The sequence below is a fragment of the Parus major genome, chromosome 4 (genome assembly GCF_001522545.3).
Source record: "Parus major isolate Abel chromosome 4, Parus_major1.1, whole genome shotgun sequence".
NCBI classification, from domain to species: domain Eukaryota; kingdom Metazoa; phylum Chordata; class Aves; order Passeriformes; family Paridae; genus Parus; species Parus major.
Genome location: NC_031771.1, coordinates 43,100,957 through 43,122,245, shown reverse-complemented (window position 1 = coordinate 43,122,245; position 21,289 = coordinate 43,100,957). Strand labels below are relative to the sequence as shown.

Sequence of the window (21,289 nt, the reverse complement as noted above, 5' to 3'; positions counted from 1 at the left end):
GCAGCGCCCCCCAGCGGTTCCCGGGAGGCGCCGCGCTGCCCCCCCGCGCGCGCAGCGTTACCTGGCAGCGCCGTCACCGCGCCGGCCGTCGCCTCACCACCGCGGCTCCAAAGGCCCTCGGACGCGGCCCAGCCCAGGGGAAAGGGGACCGGGCTGACACTACCATCTCCGTTACACCTTCGCCGCCCGAGGAGTGCTCTCGGAGGGACACGGGAGTCATCGCACCGCCCCCGGGAACGAACTAACATCTGGCTATGGCAGAAGACTTAAAGAGTCTGTTGGGCGCAGGAAGTGTCCGAGAGCTGCAGCAGAAGCTGGAGAACTGGCATCACGACTACGAGGTGAGTTCTGCCGCTGCTCGGGGAGCGCAGCCGTTCCCTCCTGGGGGAGTTAGCGGCCGCCGCTCGCGTTCCACTGGCCGGTTTGGGAGAGCGCCCCGCGCGCGATTACAGTTAGCGCAGTTTTAACATCTTTTCAGCACCCAGGGCTGCGGCTCTTCGGCTTTTTGTCCATGACCAGGCTCCCTGAAAACGAGAGTCGAAGGTTTAAAGTGATATTTGAGAGGTACTGCCTATGTTTAAAACAGAGTTGGGCGTTGGAGCAAACGATCGGCAGGTAGAACGACCGCGGGTGCGGTTGTGCTCAGAGTCGTCTGTGGCCCAGGAACGGTCGGGACGACGTGAGGGAAAAGGGTGCTGAAAGTGAGAACGGGTTATCCAGCATCCCAGCTCTCCTGGGTGGGGAAACCTGGTAGAGCTGACAGGCTGCTGCAAGGCAGCGCAGCCGCTGAGGGGCTTTCAGAACGGGGCTCAGGGAAGAGTTTCGGGTATGAGGAGAAGGCTGTAGCGGAATCCATGGAGGAGTAACGGGAAACTGAGGAGGCGGGACAGGTGAAGGAGTAGAGGTGCAAATTCAGGGAAAAATGAATCGAAGGAACTTGAGACTTGGCAGCTGACTTTGCTCAGTGGAAAATCTTAACAGAGTTTTCAGTCCTGCGTCCTCAGGTTTGTCTACCTTCAGGATGCAGATAGTTGGTCACGAGCCTGTAACCACCTACCGTGTACGGTGGCTGGTGATAAAAGATGCAGCGTTTTCAGGGGAAAACAGTTATTTTCTTTTACTTCATGGTTGGACAAGAGTTACAGTTACATAGCCAGTGTAACTCTGCAGGATTCATGACAAAGGACAGTTTTAAGGAGTTTGAGAATAGCTGGTAAAACTACCACAGAGGAGGAACAGTGCATTTCAAAGTCTTGCAGATGGATGGTGGAGGTAGACCTTAGGAGGGCTGAGCAGCAGTGGGGGCTGACCTATCCATCATAAGTTGGTGGGGAATGGTCTTTAATATTAGTCTTGGAAAATGAAGATGAGCAGTTTCAGGCTGCTGTTGCATAAAAGTAAGAGCTGGCAGATGGAAACATTGTGTTATGTTGCTGTAATGAGCTGGAAAATGCGTTTTGCAGCTGTGTTCTTGTGGAGGTGAGCAGGTTGACTGTGCTCCCCAAGATCTGAAGAAAGCATGTTGCAGCAATCAAAACACAAACTGATGGGGGCATGGCTGGGAATTTCAGCTGGTTTGGAAGCTTGTAAAAACCATATGGAGTCGTTAAAATCTGAAAACCTAGAGGGTGATCTATGTAGGTGATACACAGGTTACAGGTAAGGATTAAGGAAGCAGGTACAATGTGTGTATTCTCCTGGCAGGTGCAGTAGTATCCTGGACAGATTAACCCCATCAACTCATTTTCAAAATTTCATTTGCTGAAAATGATGTAGTTTTGCTGTTTCCTAGGCATAATGCTGGATTTTGCTCCTTCAGTAGTTCATGTTTCAGTTTGGAACTCTTAAAAATCAGATGAAATTGCATGGAGGCTTTATGTGACTGCTAATGAAGCAAGATAAGAGCCTCATATGTATTATTTCAGCTAATATGGAATACCAGATTTAGGACTAGTTTTTTTTTAATCCAATAATCTGCTAGATTATTATTTTAATAACTGTTGAAAGATTTTAACTCAGATTCACAATTTCTATGATTATTTTTTTAGAGACACTTGTGGTTGCAGCCTCTTTATGATGGAAAAGGAGTAGGTTTTCTCAAGTAGTGAATTACCTGGGTCACAGAAGTCCTGATGTCTTGTTCATTTGCCTACTAAAAATGTGAACCTTAAAAAATGAGTATTCTAATGGATCCAGTAAGAAAAGGTTGGGAGGATGTAATTATAGGTGGGAAAAATGCCATGATTGTAACAGGGATAACTTTAAGTAAGAAAGCCCACACAGATGTAGTAACGCACATTAATTTACAGATGAATTCCAGTGGTGAAAATATGAGCCGATGCTGTGAAATCTTAGAACTGAACACCGCAATTCAAAAGCAGCTCTTCTCAATTCTCAGTGAAACATCTCAAGGTAAATCAGTGTCTTGTCTAATTATTAAGTACACACATTTCACATACGGCATTTTTTTCCAACTTGGCTCTTTCTGTAAGCTTTCTCACCATTTCTTAATGTATGTGTTTTCTTAGATGCTGATAAATGCGCAGAAGTAATAAAAAGCTGTATCACGCCAAGCCCATGCTGTGCTGCTTCAGGAGCACAGGTGTGTAAGAAACTTATTTTAAAGGAATAGAACTACATGAATTTATACCTGCAGAAAGGCATTAATGAATTTCTGTTAATATTAGCATTCCTCTCAGATTTTACCCAATGAAATATATTCTTAGTTGCTCGTGGACACCCCTACAGAGACAACCATGCTATTGTGAAGGGATTTGCTTTGTATAAGAAGTCTAGGTCACTAAACTACTTTCCTTTTCTAGGTAAAGATGTGCTATGTTTATATTTGCAGAGACATCATAGAAGTATTTATGCCATATCTCTTTTAGAAAAATTAACACTGAAAATACATGTATAAACTGAAGGTGTGCATAAACTCCGTGCATTAATCTGTGAGCTCCTTTTATTTTTTTTTTAAAGAATAAAATTCTAAAAATATCTGAATATTATATTATTTCCTGAAGTAGCTAAAAAAAGAAGTACTCATGCGTGTCATGATACCACCATGCTTCTGGAGTTCCTATATACTTGGTATTTACTGAAGGGGTGTAATACTAACCATTTGGCAGAAAACACAGAGATGTTGTGGCTTTCTGTTTTGAAAGAAAATAAGAGATGGCTAATTCAGACTAGGGGAAGATCTACAAGATCCTGAAATTTGACAGTGATGTCTCTATGTTCTTTGGTTTCTCATTTTTGCACCTGCTCTGTCAAAATCTTTCACGATTAAAGTAGGACAAATAAAAAGTGATATCCCTTAAGAGACAAATTATAGTATAATGCAGGAATGGGGCTCTGAAGAAACCCCCAAAAATATGGAATAATGCTGTTATTAAATGACAGTACCCCAGGCATACCAGTTACAGATTTGTCATTACATGTGACATTCAAAATTTAAAGAAAAACCTGTTGCACTAATCCCAGTACTAGCAGGCCATTATATGGGTTGTTAAAGGCAACTACATGTGTAGTAGTGTAGTAAAGTAGTAGCTTTCTGGAATGACAATACTTGCCTCCTGTGTTCTAATAACTTTTTCTGTTATTTTGTGTACATGAATTCCCAAAAAGTTTACTTCAATTGGTGATGTAGTCAATCAGAAGTTGACTAACTGATAAAAACCAACTGTGCAACACATCTGCAAAATGTTTTGTTCTGATGATGCAGGCAATAAATTTGCATATGCAGACCTTCCATAATTTCTACCATGAGGTATAAAATAAGTGAATATTTTTCTTTGTATAATTGAGTCTTTGTTTGGTATGCCTGAAATGTATTGCTTATGTCTCAGAGAGAATACAATTACTTTTATTCTCAGTTTCTTTAGAAATTGTTGTTGCTGAACTATTTAGAACTACATCTGCCTATAAAGCTATAGTACTTTGCTGAGGGAATCTATAAGGCAGAACATACAAGCAGTGTGACTTCATTTCCTGGTAGGATTCAGCTGGAGAAGAACTACAGCTGTGTGATTTGGCCAGCAATCCAAAATGTCGACTGCAAGATTTGGAGAGCAAACTAGCCGAAACTCGTCTGCAGATCAACCGGATGGAACGAGAGTAGGGAATTTAACTGCAATTCCTTTTGTTTGTTTTTTGTTTTTCAATAAGCTACATTTTTCCCTTGACATCTAAATATTGATGGAGATTTGTAAAATATTTAATTTCTGGCCTAAAACCAGAGTTTCAAAATGCATCACGTCTCTGTATTATGTGTGTGTATCCAAAGCAGGGTACAAATGATACAGTCACACCCACATTCATAAATTGACTTGGTAGGTTTTGCTTCTGACTGAGGTGTTGGAAAACACGCCAGTATTCTATGTAAAAAGGTTTTGTATAGTCCATGAAAATCACATGTGGAGTTTCATCTATAAATAAAAAATCAGTTGAATAGCTATAGTGTAACATTTACTGAAGGACTTACAACATGTCACAATTAATTATGCAATGTAACTGATATGTAAATATCCAGGAAGATAAAAGTCACTGTCGTAAGATGGATGAAGAGAGTTGGATTTCCAGATAGGTGACTACACCTGAACAGTTTTTGCCTAGTTGCTTAAAACATACGTTGTGGAGCAATGTAATATAAAAATTACTAAGTTTCTTCAGATACAAATTTATGCAGTTATTACCAGTTCCAGGGACATTTAAGATGTAGCTCCAAGTGGCAGACACATTATCATGCATCCTCTTAGCTTAAGAGCAATGAATGTTTACAAGTCTTGGGTCAGTACATTAAATGATCTAATTCATGCCCTTGCTAAGTGATTCCAAGAATATCAGTTTGGATTTTCTCCATGCCTACTTCTAGAACTCATCTTCCCAAATCTACTTTTCTTTCCCAGTTGTCCTTTATAGTACAATTCTTTAGCCCTCTTTTACTACTATTCCTGCTAGAAGCCTTTCCAGAAGGAGCTGACTAAGGATGGAGCTGAGAAATCTTTCCTCTTAGCAGATGTTGCTGGCCTTATTACCTGTGGTCATCTCAGTCAGCCTGCTCCTTATAAAGGTGGAACAAGAATCTTGTCAATTGATAAGTGTTAGAGCTTTTGTTGGTTCAGATCCTCAAAAATCTCACCAGGGTCCTCCAGTAAAGGAAGGATGGAGTGAATACCTTCAAAACAAATAGAAAACATCTTTTTTATTTTTTCCTTCCACTTTTGGTAAGAGGAAGGCAACAATAATACTGGTGTTTGGAGAGAAAGCAGAGATGTTGGGTTTTTAATAGTTTTTAATATTAAGTAAGAGTAAAGGACAGAAGATAAGCTTGCTTCACTGGTTGTCTGCCAATCTTTAAGAAACACTCCTTTTGGGGACAGCAGGAGAGGAATTGTTAGTTTCTGTTATTACTTGAATAACATCTGTGAGAATGAACCTGATAGAAGAAAACACCTGGGTTCTAGATCTGTAGGAAAGAAAACTGAGCTGGTTTAGTTAACATCTTAAATATGAGAAAGAAATTAGTTTCTTTTAGACCTGATCATTTGAGCTAGCATAAGGACACCAAATGTTAACCAGTGATTTTTCCTACAGGATTGAGTGCTATATCCACTCTCCTGCCACAATACACTTACACAATTTAAAGTAAGATCAAGGGTGTGCTTTTTTTCATTTGTTTTTAAACTCTTGATTTTTCCTGTATTTCAGCATAGGAAAGCATGCTGAAATTATTCAACAAAACATAAGGAGCTTGCTCAATAATTTCCCTCTTTTTTCTAATCCTGTTGTTTGATGATGAGGATTAGTTGATAGTTTACATTGATAGGACATTTTGTGACTGACCGTTCTATGGGATTAAGTCTGAGGGCTTCCTGTGCTGAAGGCTGCTAAGCCTTGAGGAAGTCAGAGCAAGCAAATGACTGTGAGCATCAGATTCAACTATTGTGGGATGAGGTTTCTATCCTGGATGCCCAAAAGTCTATTCTCCAGAGCAGGTAGAGGCCTTACTCAGAAAAGTCCCTGAATCATAGAAATCAGTCATGTTAGGTAGCTTGAATTTTCTGCTCATTTGAAATTGAAGTGTAAATGAAAGCTAGGCTTTTTCACTTTGTAATGAAGGAACATAAAGTCTTTAGATGACTTCATCTAGTGTCCAAATATTTTATTTTAAAGCAACTATGTTAAGTTTCAGACAAAACAGCAAATAAGGCCCCTTTACAAAATACATAGAGAGCAACTGTATGGAATAAAAAGAGAGTTTTTTTGTTGGTGAGTCCTCTTATAAAAAAGTTCTGTCCTGTAATCGTACAGTGCTCAATTTTCACTTGTTTGACTTCAGCAATACTCTTCAGTGGTACTGAAAGAGGAACAAATGTCAAAATATTACTAGTTAAAAGTGTGTTTCCTAGGAACAAAGTGCTTGGCTACACATGCTTTAGGAATTACTTTACTTTTACCATTTATGCTTTAGCCCTTAAAAGGTATTGATGAAAATGCCTTCATATTAGACTAATCAGCTGTAGCTTCTTTAATTACCTTGGCAAAAATCTCACCTTACTCTTGTGAGAATTAAATTGACAAAAAATCTGCCTTAGGGAAAAACATCTGAGGATGATAAAGTGACATGAAGCTTCTTTGCCTGTGTGTTGTAGGCTTGCACGGACCTGCCCTCCTTGCTCTCCTTGCCCTCCTTGCTCTCCTTGCCGACCTTGCTCTCCTTGCCCTCCTTGCTCTCCTTGTCCTCCTTGCCGTCCTTGCTCTCCTTGCCCTCCTTGTTCTCCTTGCCCTCCTTGCTCTCCTTGCCCTCCTTGCTCTCCTTGCCCTCCTTGCTCTCCTTGCCCTCCTTGCCCTCCTTGCCCTCCCTGTGCTCCTTGCCCTCCCTGTGCTCCTTGCCCTCCTTGTGCTCCTTGCCCTCCTTGTGCTCCTTGCCCTCCTTGTACTCCTTGCCCTCCTTGCTCTCCTTGCTCTCCTTGCCCTCCTTGCTCTCCTTGCCCTCCTTGCCCTCCTTGCCCTCCTTGCCCTCCTTTCCGGTGTGGGAGCAGCCGACCTGTTTGCGTGAAGAGCTGGTCACCTGCCCAGAGCAGACGGGTCCATGCTTCGCGTCGCGCCTGCCTCATAGCGCGCTTCAACTTCATCTATGCTAAAGACCGCTTGGATGCAGAGGCCCGTTTGAGGACATTCATCTGTGACATGCAGATGGTGCAGAGGATAATATACCTTGCAGTTGTGGTGAGAAAGAAATAGTATTTTTTATTTTACAAGAGAGGTGTGTTGTAAAACACTATGTCTTCATTGGATTAAATTGTGGGTACATTAGCATTTCTGTCAAATGAAGAGAAGAAAAGTTTTCTTCTTTTTTTATTTTGGTTTTTCTTTCTTCTCCTCACACTTCTACATTGAACTCTCAATGTAGTGTTCTATCTGACCTGTCCCAAGATTGGAACAGGGTCAGTGATTTATCGTACAGGTACTAAAAGAAGACTAATTTGGTCTGAAAAGTAGATGATGCCTGCAGTGCTCAACCTTGCCTTAGTTAGAAAAATTATTTTGCGAGTGATGCATTAAATACTACAACACTACAAAGCTAAAAATCTTTCCATATCATGCTTTCCTTATGCTTGTAGCTATGTGCTTCTTTAGTTTAATTAGGTCCCTTGAAACCACCTAGATACCCCACATTTACCATTAACTCAGTTTGAAGAAAGTTTTTATTTTTTCTGTATTGAATCTTCTTTTCTATAAAAATGATATAACACATACCTATGTTAGAGAGGCAGCATCTCTTAATGTGTGATCCCAAGCACATTTAGCTTAGTAAAGATTTTTTATTTCAACTGTCATTCAGTTTACAGTCTCCAATCCAATTCAATCAGAGAATTCCTTCCCAATGAGTTAACTTTCTGCTTTACAGTAGTGTATTATATTCCTCCTTATTATGATGATAATTGGTTAAATTCATTTTCTCAGATAACTGATAAAAAATAATTTTGCTCTCATGTATTTAACTAGATGTTCCTTGTGTTTGCAGGAATCTTTCCGTGCAGCAAGGATGGCCTTCTGGAAGCTCAAAATACATCTAAAAGAGACTTTGCCTCTATGTCACTTGGCGGGACCTGGGTCAGCTGAACTTGCTATCCTGGATTATATGGCTTGCCACAAGGAAGTGTATGACGTTTGTTGCAGTGTCCAGGTAAGTCAAGGGCAGCGGGGAAGTGATGTGGTGATCTCTTTCAGGAGCAAGTAAATTCAGAATATGTAAACAAGAAATGCACTGTAACCAGTTAACTTTCCAGAACAATATTGCTAGGACTAGTATATATAGGACTTAGTAATAGTTTGTTTTATTTGTTTATTACAACATATTCTTTCTGAAGCTATTGTTTTCAGGAATAGTCCAGGGCAATGTTACTATGAGTTTGTTATACTGATTTTTAAATGAAGAAAGCTGAGAGGCATATTTAAGGTGGGATATCTATACTTGCTTGTGAATAAAATCGTTAATGCAAATTACTATGTATGTTTATTTTCAGGAAGTAATTTGCACCTTGAGCATGAATCCGAAGCTTCCGTGTCCAGTAGAGGTTGATTTTGCAGTGCTCAGCTGCTTGATTAGAGAGTTGTGCTGTTTGGCTTTTCAAATGCAGACACTCCTTCCTGCTCTTGATATTGCTGTTGGTGTTGATGGAGAGCTTTTCAATAAGTGCATGTAAGAAATCTTTAGATTCAGTCAGACTCTTACCATTAAAGGTTGTGTAGTCTACTTGTTTCCCAATTAATATAAAAGTTTAAGATTACTAAACATTAATTTGCAGAAAAAAAACCTGGCCTGTAGTGAATTTGGTGTGTCTATAACATTTAGGATAGTGTCTAAATACCAGCACGTACACAAGCGTTAACTATTGTTTTAGTGAACAGCAGAGCAATTTTCTGGATTGACTTCAGTCTCAAGACCATATTTAATTTACCATTTAAGAAGAAAATTATCATCAGCTTTCCCTGCTTAGTCTCTATCTGCCTTTTTAAAAATGTTTGTATCTTTGTTCTTCCTCACTGGCCTGTTCTATAAAAGTCATGTTTACTGAGATCTGGCAGTTGATGCTGTTACCAGGATCATCAACATGTTTGCTGCAACCTCCAGGCTGTGTCTGCTGTACAGCATACAAGTATTAATATACTCCCATCGCTTCTGGCTTAGAGCTGAGAAAAACCAAAACTGCCTCTTAAGAATGGGAATTTTGTAAAAAAAAATCCACACCATGACAGAGTTTTCCTTCTTTTCTATAGGGTAAAGCTGCTTTTTTAGCAGGCAGAGAGCTGTAGGGTGCTTCCATGTTGTTTAGAAAATTAATGGGATTGATAGGTCATAAAAAATTGCTCTCAAAAGAAAAAAAAACATGACATCACTAAGGAGGTTTCTAGTAATAATTTAGAATAGAGTGGAATCCAGGTGCTGAAGAGCTTGAGAAGTCAAGGAGGGAAATAAAGAAGATGAAAATAGACTCTGGACAGAGTACAAAGTCATATAGGACTACTCAATGATTCTATCCAAATACAGGGCAGCTAGCTTTTGAAACTCATAGCTATTGGCTAAATTAGGAAGCACTAAAACTGTGGTATAGTCTTGGGATGCTTTCTCTACCTGCTTGGTGTGTATGGCCTTAAGAAACCACATGTAATATGTTTTTTTGTGCTGCTGTGGGAGACACATATTCATATCTATCTACCTATCTAGATAAATGTGGGACATGTATATGTTTACATGTATAACATGTATATGTGGTTCACAGAGATGGAGCAAAACTTGTAGAAATTAAAATATCTCTGTTTATTGTGTGGTAGCATTCTATAAAGGGTCAGCCAAACATCATTGTACCCTATTGCCTTGCTTTATGCCTCTGGTTAGAACATTGTTTTATATAACTTGCTATTGTAATATATTATTAAAGTATAGATCCATAGCTTTTTAAAAATTTCTGTTATTTGGTATTTGTTCTGAGTTTGAATCTATAAAGCCAGATTTGTTATTTAGCCAATATTCCAGAGTTAGAGAGGTAGTCTATATACCTTTGAATTAATTTTTCATAGTCAAAATGTCAGTGTTTCATTATCAATATATGAGGATCTTGCTAATCAAGTTGCCTCGTGTCTCATAAGATATTAGGATGTATATAGTTGAGTATTTCTGTAATATCCTTTATAGGGTGTTTGCTTTAGCAAGGTATTTCAGGAAGAGGGGATGTCTGTGTCTGTTAAATTGCTTCTCAGAAGGTTTAATCTGTCAGTGAACACAGGAGCCCTGGCTTGTGTGGGATTTATGCAAAAATTAAGATCTAGCGGCCTTCTAAGTGTGAGATGGCTTTATTAGAATGTCTGTCAGTATAAGTAAACAGTATGTTCTGCTAAGTCTGTCTTCCAAGTCCATTTCTTTTACAGGATCACATAAAGAATATGTATTTTTGTGATATGGAAAGATATTAGAGTTGTAGCTACTTTTTATCAGCATTATGATTTGAAACATATTTATCTTTTGGCACTTATATGCAAACATTTCTTGTACTGTTTGTTTCAACAGGTACTATCGTAGTTGTGACTCAGATTTCACAGCTTGCTTTGTGGCCTATCACGTCTGGCCTGCTCTGATGGAAAATGGTAATGTAATTGTGAAGGGAGAGGTAGTCACCAAAAGAACTGTTCCGGTACGTATTTTGTTAAAGGAAAATGTTAAAGGAAGTAAAGTGGATTTCAGCACTGTTTTTAAAATTTAAAAAGATAAGTTTTTAACTATTCCTATATGGGTTGAGTAGTATATCAAATATCAATTAGGATTTAGTGCTTCATCTTGTTTATAGGATGAATAGTTCCATTTTCCTTAATGCATTAATTATGCAGATGTATGGTTGTTGTCAGAGCCTGTTCTAAGGAGAAAGCTTACTGTGTTTCCTGTCTGTCCTCAAACTTTGTCTCTAGCATGGCAAGTTTGCTTGTAGAATCTGTCTTTATTAAACCTTCTCTCTCAGAAAAGATTTGTCAAACTCTTCTCTTGTAGTGTTGTCGCAGAAGCAGAGTTAGAAGCAAAAGCTGCTGCTGTGGTCGTCGTCTCCTGCCTGGTCAAGTAAGCCTCTGCTAAATGTCTGTAGTGTTAAGAGCATCAAGTATTTTAAACAGGAGTGTAGGCAACCTCTTAAAAATGCTGATGTGCCACATGTACACTGTAACATTGGGAATAAATACCATTGCTTGATAGTCTTGGATGAGGTGAAGCTGCTGACAGGTAGTTATTGGCTGGTATAATGATCAGTAGAGATACTGTATGAGAAGCAGATCATATTTAAATTCTCTGAAGTATCAACAGTGTATCTTGGAATGCTTTCCCCCTACTCCCCTTGCTTTAGTGCCCTTCTGAATAAATAACTATATAATCTAGAAGTGTTTCAGTCATTTTGGAGTACATACACAACACATTCCTGCCTCCTGGAATTAGTAACCTAAATTTACTCCTGATTTACTAAAAGCATCAAAGGAGTGGAAAGTAAGTGTAGGATGAGCAGGAAGGGAAGGTTGTTCAAATAAGCTATGTAAAACAACAGAGCTCTGCGTATGGTATGGTTACACAACATTTGTAATTATTTCTATAAAAAAATGTGTATATTTTTCTAATTGTTAGTCCATCTTATTAAATGGACTCAAGGTGCCCTCAACTTGAAATGTGAATATTGAAAATGTGAGAGGCTTTGGGTAGGGATCACTTTTTTGTGTGTGTGCAGGCTGTGAAAAAAAACTAGAAAGTTATTGAACTTGACTTTGTAACAGTAGAGTTGTGCTGATAGACATGCAGATTTTCTGAATGTTGATGGGTCGCAAGGTGGCATTCTTGGGTACAGTTCTTTAGCACACCTGATTTTCCTTTTCTGTTTGTCTTGCAGGTAACTCGAAGCCGCAGTCTTTCAACAGTGAGGGTCAAAAGTAAGTAGGCATATTTGTTCCTAGTGACTCATGGTTTTCACATTAAGCCCTTAAACAATTGAACAAAGGAACAAAATAACATGTTGAACATCTTTGATTCTAAAATAATTGCCCAAGTCTCATTTTTAAATTGGGTACCCCTTTTTTTATGCGTGGCAAAAGGCTGAGATTTCTGACTTGGAGGGGAGCTTGTTTTTTTCACTCTACTTGGGCCACTGTCACAGTTTCTGTCTGCTGGTTGCCTTCACTGTGACCAGTGCTGTAGTAAGTAAAACTTCCTTCCTTCCCTACACAAGAGACAGTTTGCTGTGCTGGATTCCAGATTCCACGGAGATAGCTAAGTGGTGACAGTGAAGTGAGGGATTTTAGGCAGTATGAGTGTATGCTTATGTTGAAGCCAACCCAATTTAGAGATTTAGAAAATATAGTTGCACTGAAATGCACCTTTTTCTTCCTTAGGGCGCTAACTGAACATCTTCCTGTGGTGCAGTATCTGGATTCAACAACTTTGCTGATGCCTTTTCTTCTCAGAAATACATCAAATCTCTCAAAAATGTGAATGGCAACTGTCACTTAAAATGGAGTTTGTGTTCAGTGTGTTTTTTTAAATTATAGAAGGCTTATTTATAATTTTAGAAGCTAAACTCTTCTGATTGCAAAAAAAAAAAAAAAGTGCATGCAGAACAGGATAATTTGGCAAAATTTTCAAAGCTCTCAGGAACCCATGATGTAATCTTACAGGTGGAGATAGAATTATTGCATCTAGAATGTTTGCGTTCCACAGATTCCAAATGATGCAGTTTATCTTGATAGGATTTTAATATAACCTAAATGGTGAATGTTGAAGAACATTGAGGTTAGCTATTACTTGAAAACAATGTAATTAATTGGTGCTTATTTACAATTTTTAGAAAACAGCAATAATCATAAGATGTGCCAGTCAGACACAGCAGCCTTTTAAATATATCCTTGTGATAAACTGAATTTTCTAGCTACAGTGCAGAAGTTGCACAGAACGATCATAAAATGCCAATACTGCAGCAATCCCCAGGGCTTTATTGACATTTATGCATAAATGCCCGCCTGTCCTTTAGCAAGGCAGTAATAGTTCTTGCTTAAATACATTGTTACTTTGAAATTATTGTAATAAAAACTTGTAGTTTTTGTACACTAGTAGGATAATTTTGGAAGTGTGTCACTGAGGCTTGAAATATTTGATTGAGGCCTCTTCAGTGTCACACTTCATGGGCTTTCATACCGTATTGATAGATCATTAATTTTTGCAAATACAGTGAAAAAATCCTGTCCAGTTAACTCTTACTGTGGGCATTTATTACACTTTAAATGTAAAACTTGGAGAGAGCTGAAGAGATTTAACAGTGATAAAATATGGGACAACATGCCATCCCATTCATACCATCTCTGAGCCAGAAAGAGATGGCTAGAGCCTGGAGAGGAGGGTGTGCATGTCAGTGGAGGACACCTGAAGGAACAGCACCAAGGAATTCCAGCCACTCCAGGCAGGAAGTCAGCTTCACCAGGGGCCCAGCTTAAATCCTCTATTCTAAAAAAACGGGTAAGATGGGAAGTAAACAGGAGAAACAGAGACATGCGCTGGCCCTACAGGGCTATGGCCTAATTGGCATCCTGAGAAGTGGTGGGATAGCTTCTGTGTCTGGAGGGCTGGAATGGAAGGGCAAATGCACTTTATGAGGGAAAGACGGGAGATGAATGGTGCTGCCCGCTCTGTCAACCAGCTGGAGTGCATGGAGCTCGGCCTGAGTATGGATGAGGAGCTGTCTGAGAGCTTATGGGTAAGGATTAAAGGGAGGGCAGGAACAGGTGCCATTATTAGTGGGGAACTGCTACAGGCCACCTGGCCAGAAGAACTGAGTCAATGAGGCTCACTACAGACAGGTAGGAGCAATCTCATGTTCCCAAGCCCTGGCCCTCCTGAGGGACTTCAACCAGCCTTATACCTGTTGAATGGACAACACAGCAGAGCACAGGCAGTTCAGGAGGTTCTAGAAATGTGTTAATGAAAACTTCCTACTCTAAGTGAAAGGAACCGATGAGGGGAGGTATGCTGGACCTTATCTCGTCAACAAGGAGAAGCTGGTGGGGAATATGAAGCTCAAGGGCAGCCTGAGCTGCGGTGACCACAAGGTGGTGTAGTTTGAGATCCTTGAGTCAATGAGAAGAGTGAGAAGCAAATATGCTACCTCGCACTTCAGGAAAGCAGACTTTGGTCTCTTCAAGGACCTCCTTGATAGAGTGCTGTGAGACAGAGCCCTGGAGGGTAGAGGGGCCCAAGAAGAACTGCATGATATTCCAAGGTTGTCTCCAGGGTCAAAAGCAATGTATTTCTACAGAGATGAAATCAGAGAAGAACACCAGGAGACCTGCATGGATGAGCAAGGAACTCCTGGACAAACTTAAACAGGTAGCTTACAGAGGTTGGAAACAGGGAAAGATAGCCTGGGATAAACACAGAGAAATTGTCCCAAAAGCCAAGGGTCTGTTCAGGAAAGCAGAAGCACCAGCAGATGTAAATTTCGCCAAGGGCATCATAAGTAACAAAAAAAGCCTCCTCAGGTGCATCAACAATAAAAGAAAGACAAGGGAAAAATGTGTGTACTCTCAGCAAGGACCTAGTTACCCAGGACATGGAGAAGACCGAGGTATTCAATGACTTCTTTGCCTCAGTCTTCACCAGCAAGTGCTCCAGCCACATTACCCAAGTTGAATACGGTGAAGTCAAGGATTTGGAGAATGAAGAACTGTCTGCTGTAGGAGGAGAATGCGTGTGAGAACATCTAAGGAGCCTGAATATATGCTAATCCATGACATCTGATGAGTAACATCCACAGGAACTGGCCAAGGAAGTTACTAAGCCACTATCCATCATATCTGAGAAGTCATGGCAGTCCCATGAAGTTCACATAGAGTGGAAAAGAGCAAACATAACCCCCATTATTAAAAAGGGAAATAAAGAAGAGCCACTGCTTGTGGGAAAAGCAGATGCATCCTCATTGTTTACTCTCTGCAGGACAAACAGCATTTCAAATGTCAAAAGATGTCTGGTGCTCTCTGGCTTGTGAGATGATGTTTTTGTTTTGACTCTGCAGAAACTGAAGGGGGAAGCCATTAAAAGGAGAAGAGGCACAAAATCAGATAAAATGATCAGAAAATGTTGACAGGACAAGCAGGGTAAAGATGTGACTGGCAATTGTTGCATGTATGCGTGTAATGTGCAGCAGAGCTGATGTCTCACAGCGTGGACTTGGCTGGCGAGGCTGGTCCTGCTGGAAAATGCAAAGTAGCATTGCTTGCAGTTGGGCTGGTTGCTCTCCCTTCTGCCCATGGGACCATCCTGGCAGGATGGAGGACTTGCGCTCTCTTGGCATGTACCCAAATAGGGGCTTCACCTGGAAGCAGAGTAAAAACCTTATGAAACCTTCCCATAGTGACTAGAAAGGGCTAGTGGGCATTTTAGATGAAAGTTTATGTGTTAACCTGAAGACACCAACTTAAGGGAAAAAAAAATTACATCTCATTTTCCTGAGGAATTGTTTGTCTAAGAAAGGCTCTGGGCGCCTTTGCCCAGCACAGGACACAGAGCTGAATATTTCCCACGAGATGGCACTATTGCCTTAAGAACAGAAAAATCAGGTTTTAATTTCAAGTGCCGTTTTAAAAGCTATTGCCATTGTGAGGTTAGCCAGTAAATGCATAATAGCCACAGATTGGAGCAGTATCAACAGATGTCAAATGGAGAATTAGCTTGCTGATTGAACTATTGAAGTTTGCTGCCTGATAAGAGTATGAAAATCCTGACATATGTGTTGTGAGATGAACATCACTATCAATACATTATTGGAGAAACTCTTTGATTTTAGGGTTTTTTTCCTATTGAGGGGTCAATTTTTCAAAATTAAATTAATGAGTCTTTCCAAAGTGAATGGTATTTATCTGGTGGTATTCTGACAATTATTCTCAAAAAACATAAATAAAAATGAATCCCAAACTGAAATTCAGATTGAAAAATAGCTACTCTTAATATTCATAATTTTAAAATTACTTCTAGTTCTTACCTAGTTCAAGAAAGTGGCAGCTTGAGAAATTATCATCTGTGTGATTTGTCAGTTGCAATGGTGTACTGGCAAGTTGCTTCACTATTCCCTTTGTCTATGACTGAAATAAATGTTTTTCTAATGAAGTCTGCAAAATCTTTGAATCAGAAATGTACTCCCTGCTTTCAGTTGCACCTCTGTTCATTTTCTAATCAAAGACAGTCAATTGCACCTGCCTAACTCTCGGGATACAGCTGGAGGGAACGCTGCTGTCACAGCAACTGGTTTGGATAATTACGTTCTTCAACTTATTAATTACTGTTTTAAAGGAAAGTTTGTTTAGCACTATGCCCTATTTTTAATTGCAGTGCTGTCCCAGAATGTAATTTTTCTGATGCTTCGAAAATTTCTTCTCTGTCCAGTGAAAATTTATTTATTTCCAGGCTATACATCTTTGTTCTTGTGCCAGTGTGATTATCTTCAGAAGTCCTTGTTCCTTGCCTTTGGTATTTGCCCTACTGTTGAGTGCAATCATCTTTTCTCCTAGTTTTTGTTTCTCTGAACTAAAACCACCAAATCTTTCCATCTACTCTGAAGAGAGGTTTTTCATTGCCCTGATTATCCTTTTTTGGGTGGCTCTGGGTGTATTTCTGTTTCAGTCCATCTTTCTTGAGTACAAATGACTAGATATGGTGCCCAGTAGTCAGGGTAAGGCCTGACAAGAGCTTTGTATCGTACACGTGTCAGTTTCATTGTACCATTGTAGTGTGTCTGTGGGGAGTGGCTCAGTATCTGTGATCAGTTAATATGCTTTATTATCCTCAGTTGTTTCAAATTGATCAGTCTTTTCCCCCCTAGAACTTAATTCATCCACACATTTTTTGGTGGGCTCTAGATGTCTAAACGCTTTTCATATAAATGGCATGGTTGTTTCAGAAATGCTGAACTTTGACATCCATTTGCACACATACCATGACAACGGTGTCTGTGAATGCCATAGTGCATCATGGTGTGCTCCTCTTGCTAAAACTTACTGCAGGGTGATTCTTTGCATTAAGCTGCCTGAACAGATTTTAGTAACCAGCCTTAAAAAGTTTTAAAGTAGCTACATGTAGCTTGATGATGCCAAGGAAAATATCTTACTTAACTCTATTTATGTCCACTTTGCCAAGAGAAGAAATAAATGTGAAGAGCATCACTGTAAAGTTGTGGAAGACCATTCAATGGACAGGTCTGTCAGTATTAACAGAATGAAATACTACAAATTTCCCATGAAAAGAAGTTATGTACCTGATGGTTTGCAGAAAAAGCTTTAAATAACATTTAAATAACATTTAAATAACATCTAACCTTGCCTTTTGTTTTATTGATGACATGGCTCTCATTTTTTGAGACATGCTTTTTTTCTCAGTTGTATTTGCCTACCTCTTAAATTTGCCAAGGGCCTTCATAGGCATCTCCACAATATATGTATGGCACTTGTCACAGATTAAATGCCCTTCTGAAAATATTTTCTGCCATGATACTGGATTTGTGCTATTTATCTGTAAGTCCTGAGTCATCCAGAGCTTTGAAGTCTGTTCCCTTGGTTGAATGGCACTTTCCCCAGGCTATTTGGTGCTATTGCTTCTTGTCTGAATCATGCAACCAGTAATAGGCAAGCAGTTAACGTACAAGTACTGAATTGCCTATGTCACTGAAATACCCGATTAATCTATCTAAATCTCTGTGCGCCCACAGGATGTGATTATTGTCCTCATGGTTCTTTCTTCACAGTTCATCTACTGTGTGGCTTTCAGACTAAGATCTTCGTGTCAGGAACAGTTTCTGACCTTTTGTGCAGCAGGGATGGATTTCAGAGGTGATGTGTTTGCAGATGCAGCCTTACCATTATCAGTGCTTGGTGCAACGTGCTTCCCTAGTCCATGAGCTGGCTGAGGATCGATCTACCCTCCTGTTACACAGCATCAACCACTCTCTGTGCCCAAGTATTTGCACTTAGAACAGTTCCACTATCTCATATAAATAAAAACAGCCCAGGCATCTGGATGAGTGTTTAAATGCACAAATTCCTAGGGAGGAAGGATTAGAGGGAATATGATCAAAATACAGATTGCCTCTTACATTAAGAGCCTTCCTAAGTCACCCCTGAAATATGTGGGTCTTTAAATGTTCTTGAAGGTAATTGTACACTTTTCCCTTATTTTTGAATAGGCTTAAAAGTAGCTTCCTCTTTATCTCCCTGAAGCATGGAGTGCACACAGGGAACAAAGCTGCTTGGGAGATTCAGCTGGGCCAAGGACAGGAGATTTTGATTTTTCACAAGGTCAGCTCTTCCTCCCCAGCTGTTGTCTAGGAGACTTCTCAGAATTTGAATAGATGGGCTGTTCTTACAGGGTAGTTTTTGTTGCTGTTGTTGTTTGGGTTTGGCTTTTTTTTTTTTTTCCTCTGGCCTTGGAATAATATCAGATAAATGAATACTTCAACAAATGGTGAAAGTTGCCTGAGAGAAATTGCATTTGGCAACTGTTCCTCCTAATTAAAATGAAAGTCTGAAAAGCCTCAGTCTTTGGGAACAATTAATCAAATGCTGACACTAGATAAGATACAGATAATGCTTTGTGCCTATTAACTGTTTTCTACAATTAGTATGTGTGTGTTCAGCCAAATGAAGCCTGACCCCGATGTGGTAGGATGAAGAGGTTTGGATTGAATGGAGGGCAGCACCTGTTGCTTGCCCTGCTGAGCCAACCAGTGCTTTCCCACCTTCCTGCTAACAACAGTAAGAACAATTAGTAGAAGGCTTCAGTACTGAGAGACTCCCAAACTGTTCCCAGGACCCTGCAGTGGGCAGCAAGAGACCTTGTTCTGCTATCTTAGATGTGACAGCTACAACATCCTCTGTAAGCATTTGGATAGATGGCCAGAGAGAAAAAAGAAGAAAGGAAAAATTCTCTCCCACTGGAGTCCATGGTTCTATTTTCCCTGCTGGGGACTTAAATGCTGATGTAGAGTGGTCAAAGAAGGTGTGCAGGACCTCCGAGTTATGTTTAGATTTATTTATTTCTTAAACTGTTACATAATTAACAGTCATCAAAATCCTGAGGAAGTCTGTCCTCTGCCCCTAGAGTGGCCTCAAGGCTGGCACTCTTGTACAGGGACAGGGTTCATTTAACCCCTGAAGAGGTCAGGACTAGCAGCTCGTGGAGGTCCTGGGGGAGACTCTGCACCCTCAGGGACCTCAGAGGTTGTTTCTGTCCTCTGTTCCAGCTTGGGAGGCCAAAAACACATTGAGAAAGTGCTGAGCAGTAGCAGCAGACATAACCAGTGTGTGCATGTGCGTGTAGTGGTCAGGTGAATCCCCCAGAAAAAAGCATGCAGCCAGAGGCTTTGAGAAGCAAGGCTGGATTTATGGCAACTCAGCAGCAGGAGATGTGACCCCAAAACCTAAGGGATTGGTGGGAAAATGTGCAGGCAGGCGGCTGGAGGAAGGCTCTGGAGGACAGCCATGGATCTGCACATGGGGAAAGGACGTGCTGGAGTCTGTGGGACCCAGATGAGACAGAGCAAAGAAATGAAGTTTTGAGCCTATTATCTTCATATGGAGAATGTGTGAGTCAGGGGTGTGGGAGAGCTGAGGATCCATATGTGCATGCATGAAAGGGAGAGGGACAGGGAGCAGCCAGCCTGCTTGGCTCAGAAACAGCAGAGATAGGCCTCAAGCGATGCCTCCAAAGTAAACCCAACTGTAAGGAGTTTCAGACAGCACAGAGTGAGAGTTGAAGATGACAGAGCAATGCCATCATTTCAGCTGGTGCTGCAGACCTCACGCCGGCAGCTAAAGCATGGAAATAGAAACCAGTGAGCATGTGAGAAAATGAAAGTACAGTACAAGATAAAGAGACTGGTTGTCATATCCATTCTAAGCAGGGCAAAATGTTACTTAAGTAACATAAATGTTATTTAAGTGTTGGACAGGTACCACATTCTGGGAATGGCAGCCCCATGGGAAGGTCTGAGCTAGACATGGACACACTCAGGTGGCATGGGAAATCTTGGCTTGCCATCTGGGTTGTGGCCCAGGCAGATTTCCTCATCCAAGGCTCAGAGATGTGTAGAAAAACTGTGATTAAGCAAGCCGCCTATAGGAAAGTATTCTCAGAACTCGCTTTAGCCACTGCCACAACCTGATTGTTTCAGAAATGTCTGCAAAGTAGTTGTGCTGCTCCTCCACTGCTGGGCTTAGATTCATGGGAGGGATTTATACTACAGCTCAAGGTGCCTGCATAAGCCTGTTTTTCCTTTGCTTTGTGCAGGAATGAGGGTCTGGGCCCATGGCTGCTCTCTGACTAGGCTTATTCCCAGAATAACTCCTTTCCCGGCCTCCTCTGTCCCACAGAAAAAAAAATAAAATGTATAAACACTGGCAGCCTTCAGGTTTGTGTTTCTTTCTGAGCCTAATTTAAATGAACAGCAGACATTTTATGGGCTTTTACAAGAGAACCTACAGGGGCTTATTTGCTTGAGTCTGACTTTCTGACAGCTCTCTACAAGCCTAATCAAAACCAGACTTAGCCTCATGTGAAGCAAAATAATATATATTAATGCAGCTACAAAGAACCAGGCTAAATGTAGTAAGTCATAAACCACTACTATGGCAGCAAGCATTCAATCATGTGCGTGTACCATGCTTGGATTTTGGAACAAGGGGTGCATTTGTTTTGTTCCCATTGTTCCAGGAAAATTGTGGTGAGGAGCCGAGAAAACATGCCTTGCATCTAGAAAATGTCCCACTCGTGTAAATTGGAGTTTGTAGCTACAACTCCAAGGATATCTCTTCACTTCTGTCCCCCAGGTGGGTATGCTGAGTTGATATCTCATGGTGGGGCGCACTCAGTTCCCTTAGGGAAACTGTGGGCATGGAAGGCACTCCCTTAGAGATGGATAGGACAAATCTTATGACCAAGCTGGATTTAAGGGAGATTTGCCTTTATCATCTATTTAGGTTTTTTCTTCAATGCATAGACCATATTTTGGAAATGTTCCCAAGTCTTTGCTTAGATGGATTCAGGATGGCATAGAATGGGGAATTCTGTGGAGACATTAAATACTTAAAATGTTTTGACAGACAGCTCAACACTGACCTCTAAAAGAAGACTTTTTTCAAATTATCCCAGAGTGTTCTCATCACATAATATCACCTCTCTCTGTATAGGGATAGGTTCATGTTCAGTTCCTGACATCTGGAAGAA

The 21,289-nt window shown here is 40.6% G+C and overlaps 1 protein-coding gene across 1 annotated transcript; it reads left to right on the top strand.

The window, feature by feature from the left end:
• Window positions 1–38: 38 nt before the first annotated feature.
• On the top strand, window positions 39–15,845 carry SPATA18 (spermatogenesis associated 18). Its single transcript, XM_015623663.2, has 11 exons — window positions 39–341; window positions 2,310–2,412; window positions 2,529–2,602; window positions 3,998–4,116; window positions 6,654–7,230; window positions 8,030–8,191; window positions 8,532–8,707; window positions 10,574–10,697; window positions 11,048–11,113; window positions 11,925–11,964; window positions 12,424–15,845. The coding sequence occupies exons 1-11, from the start codon at window positions 255–257 to the stop codon at window positions 12,429–12,431; spliced, it is 1,536 nt and encodes a 511-aa protein (XP_015479149.1). The 5' UTR covers window positions 39–254; the 3' UTR covers window positions 12,432–15,845.
• Window positions 15,846–21,289: the final 5,444 nt, after the last annotated feature.

Coding starts and splice junctions, on each gene's coding strand:
- SPATA18 (XM_015623663.2), top strand. CDS start 255: ATGGCAGAAGACTTAAAGAGTCTGTTGGGCGCAGGAAGTGTCCGAGAG. Junction 2,603..3,997: donor GTGCTGCTTCAGGAGCACAG/GTGTGTAAGAAA, acceptor ATTTCCTGGTAG/GATTCAGCTGGAGAAGAACT. Junction 8,192..8,531: donor ACGTTTGTTGCAGTGTCCAG/GTAAGTCAAGGG, acceptor GTTTATTTTCAG/GAAGTAATTTGCACCTTGAG.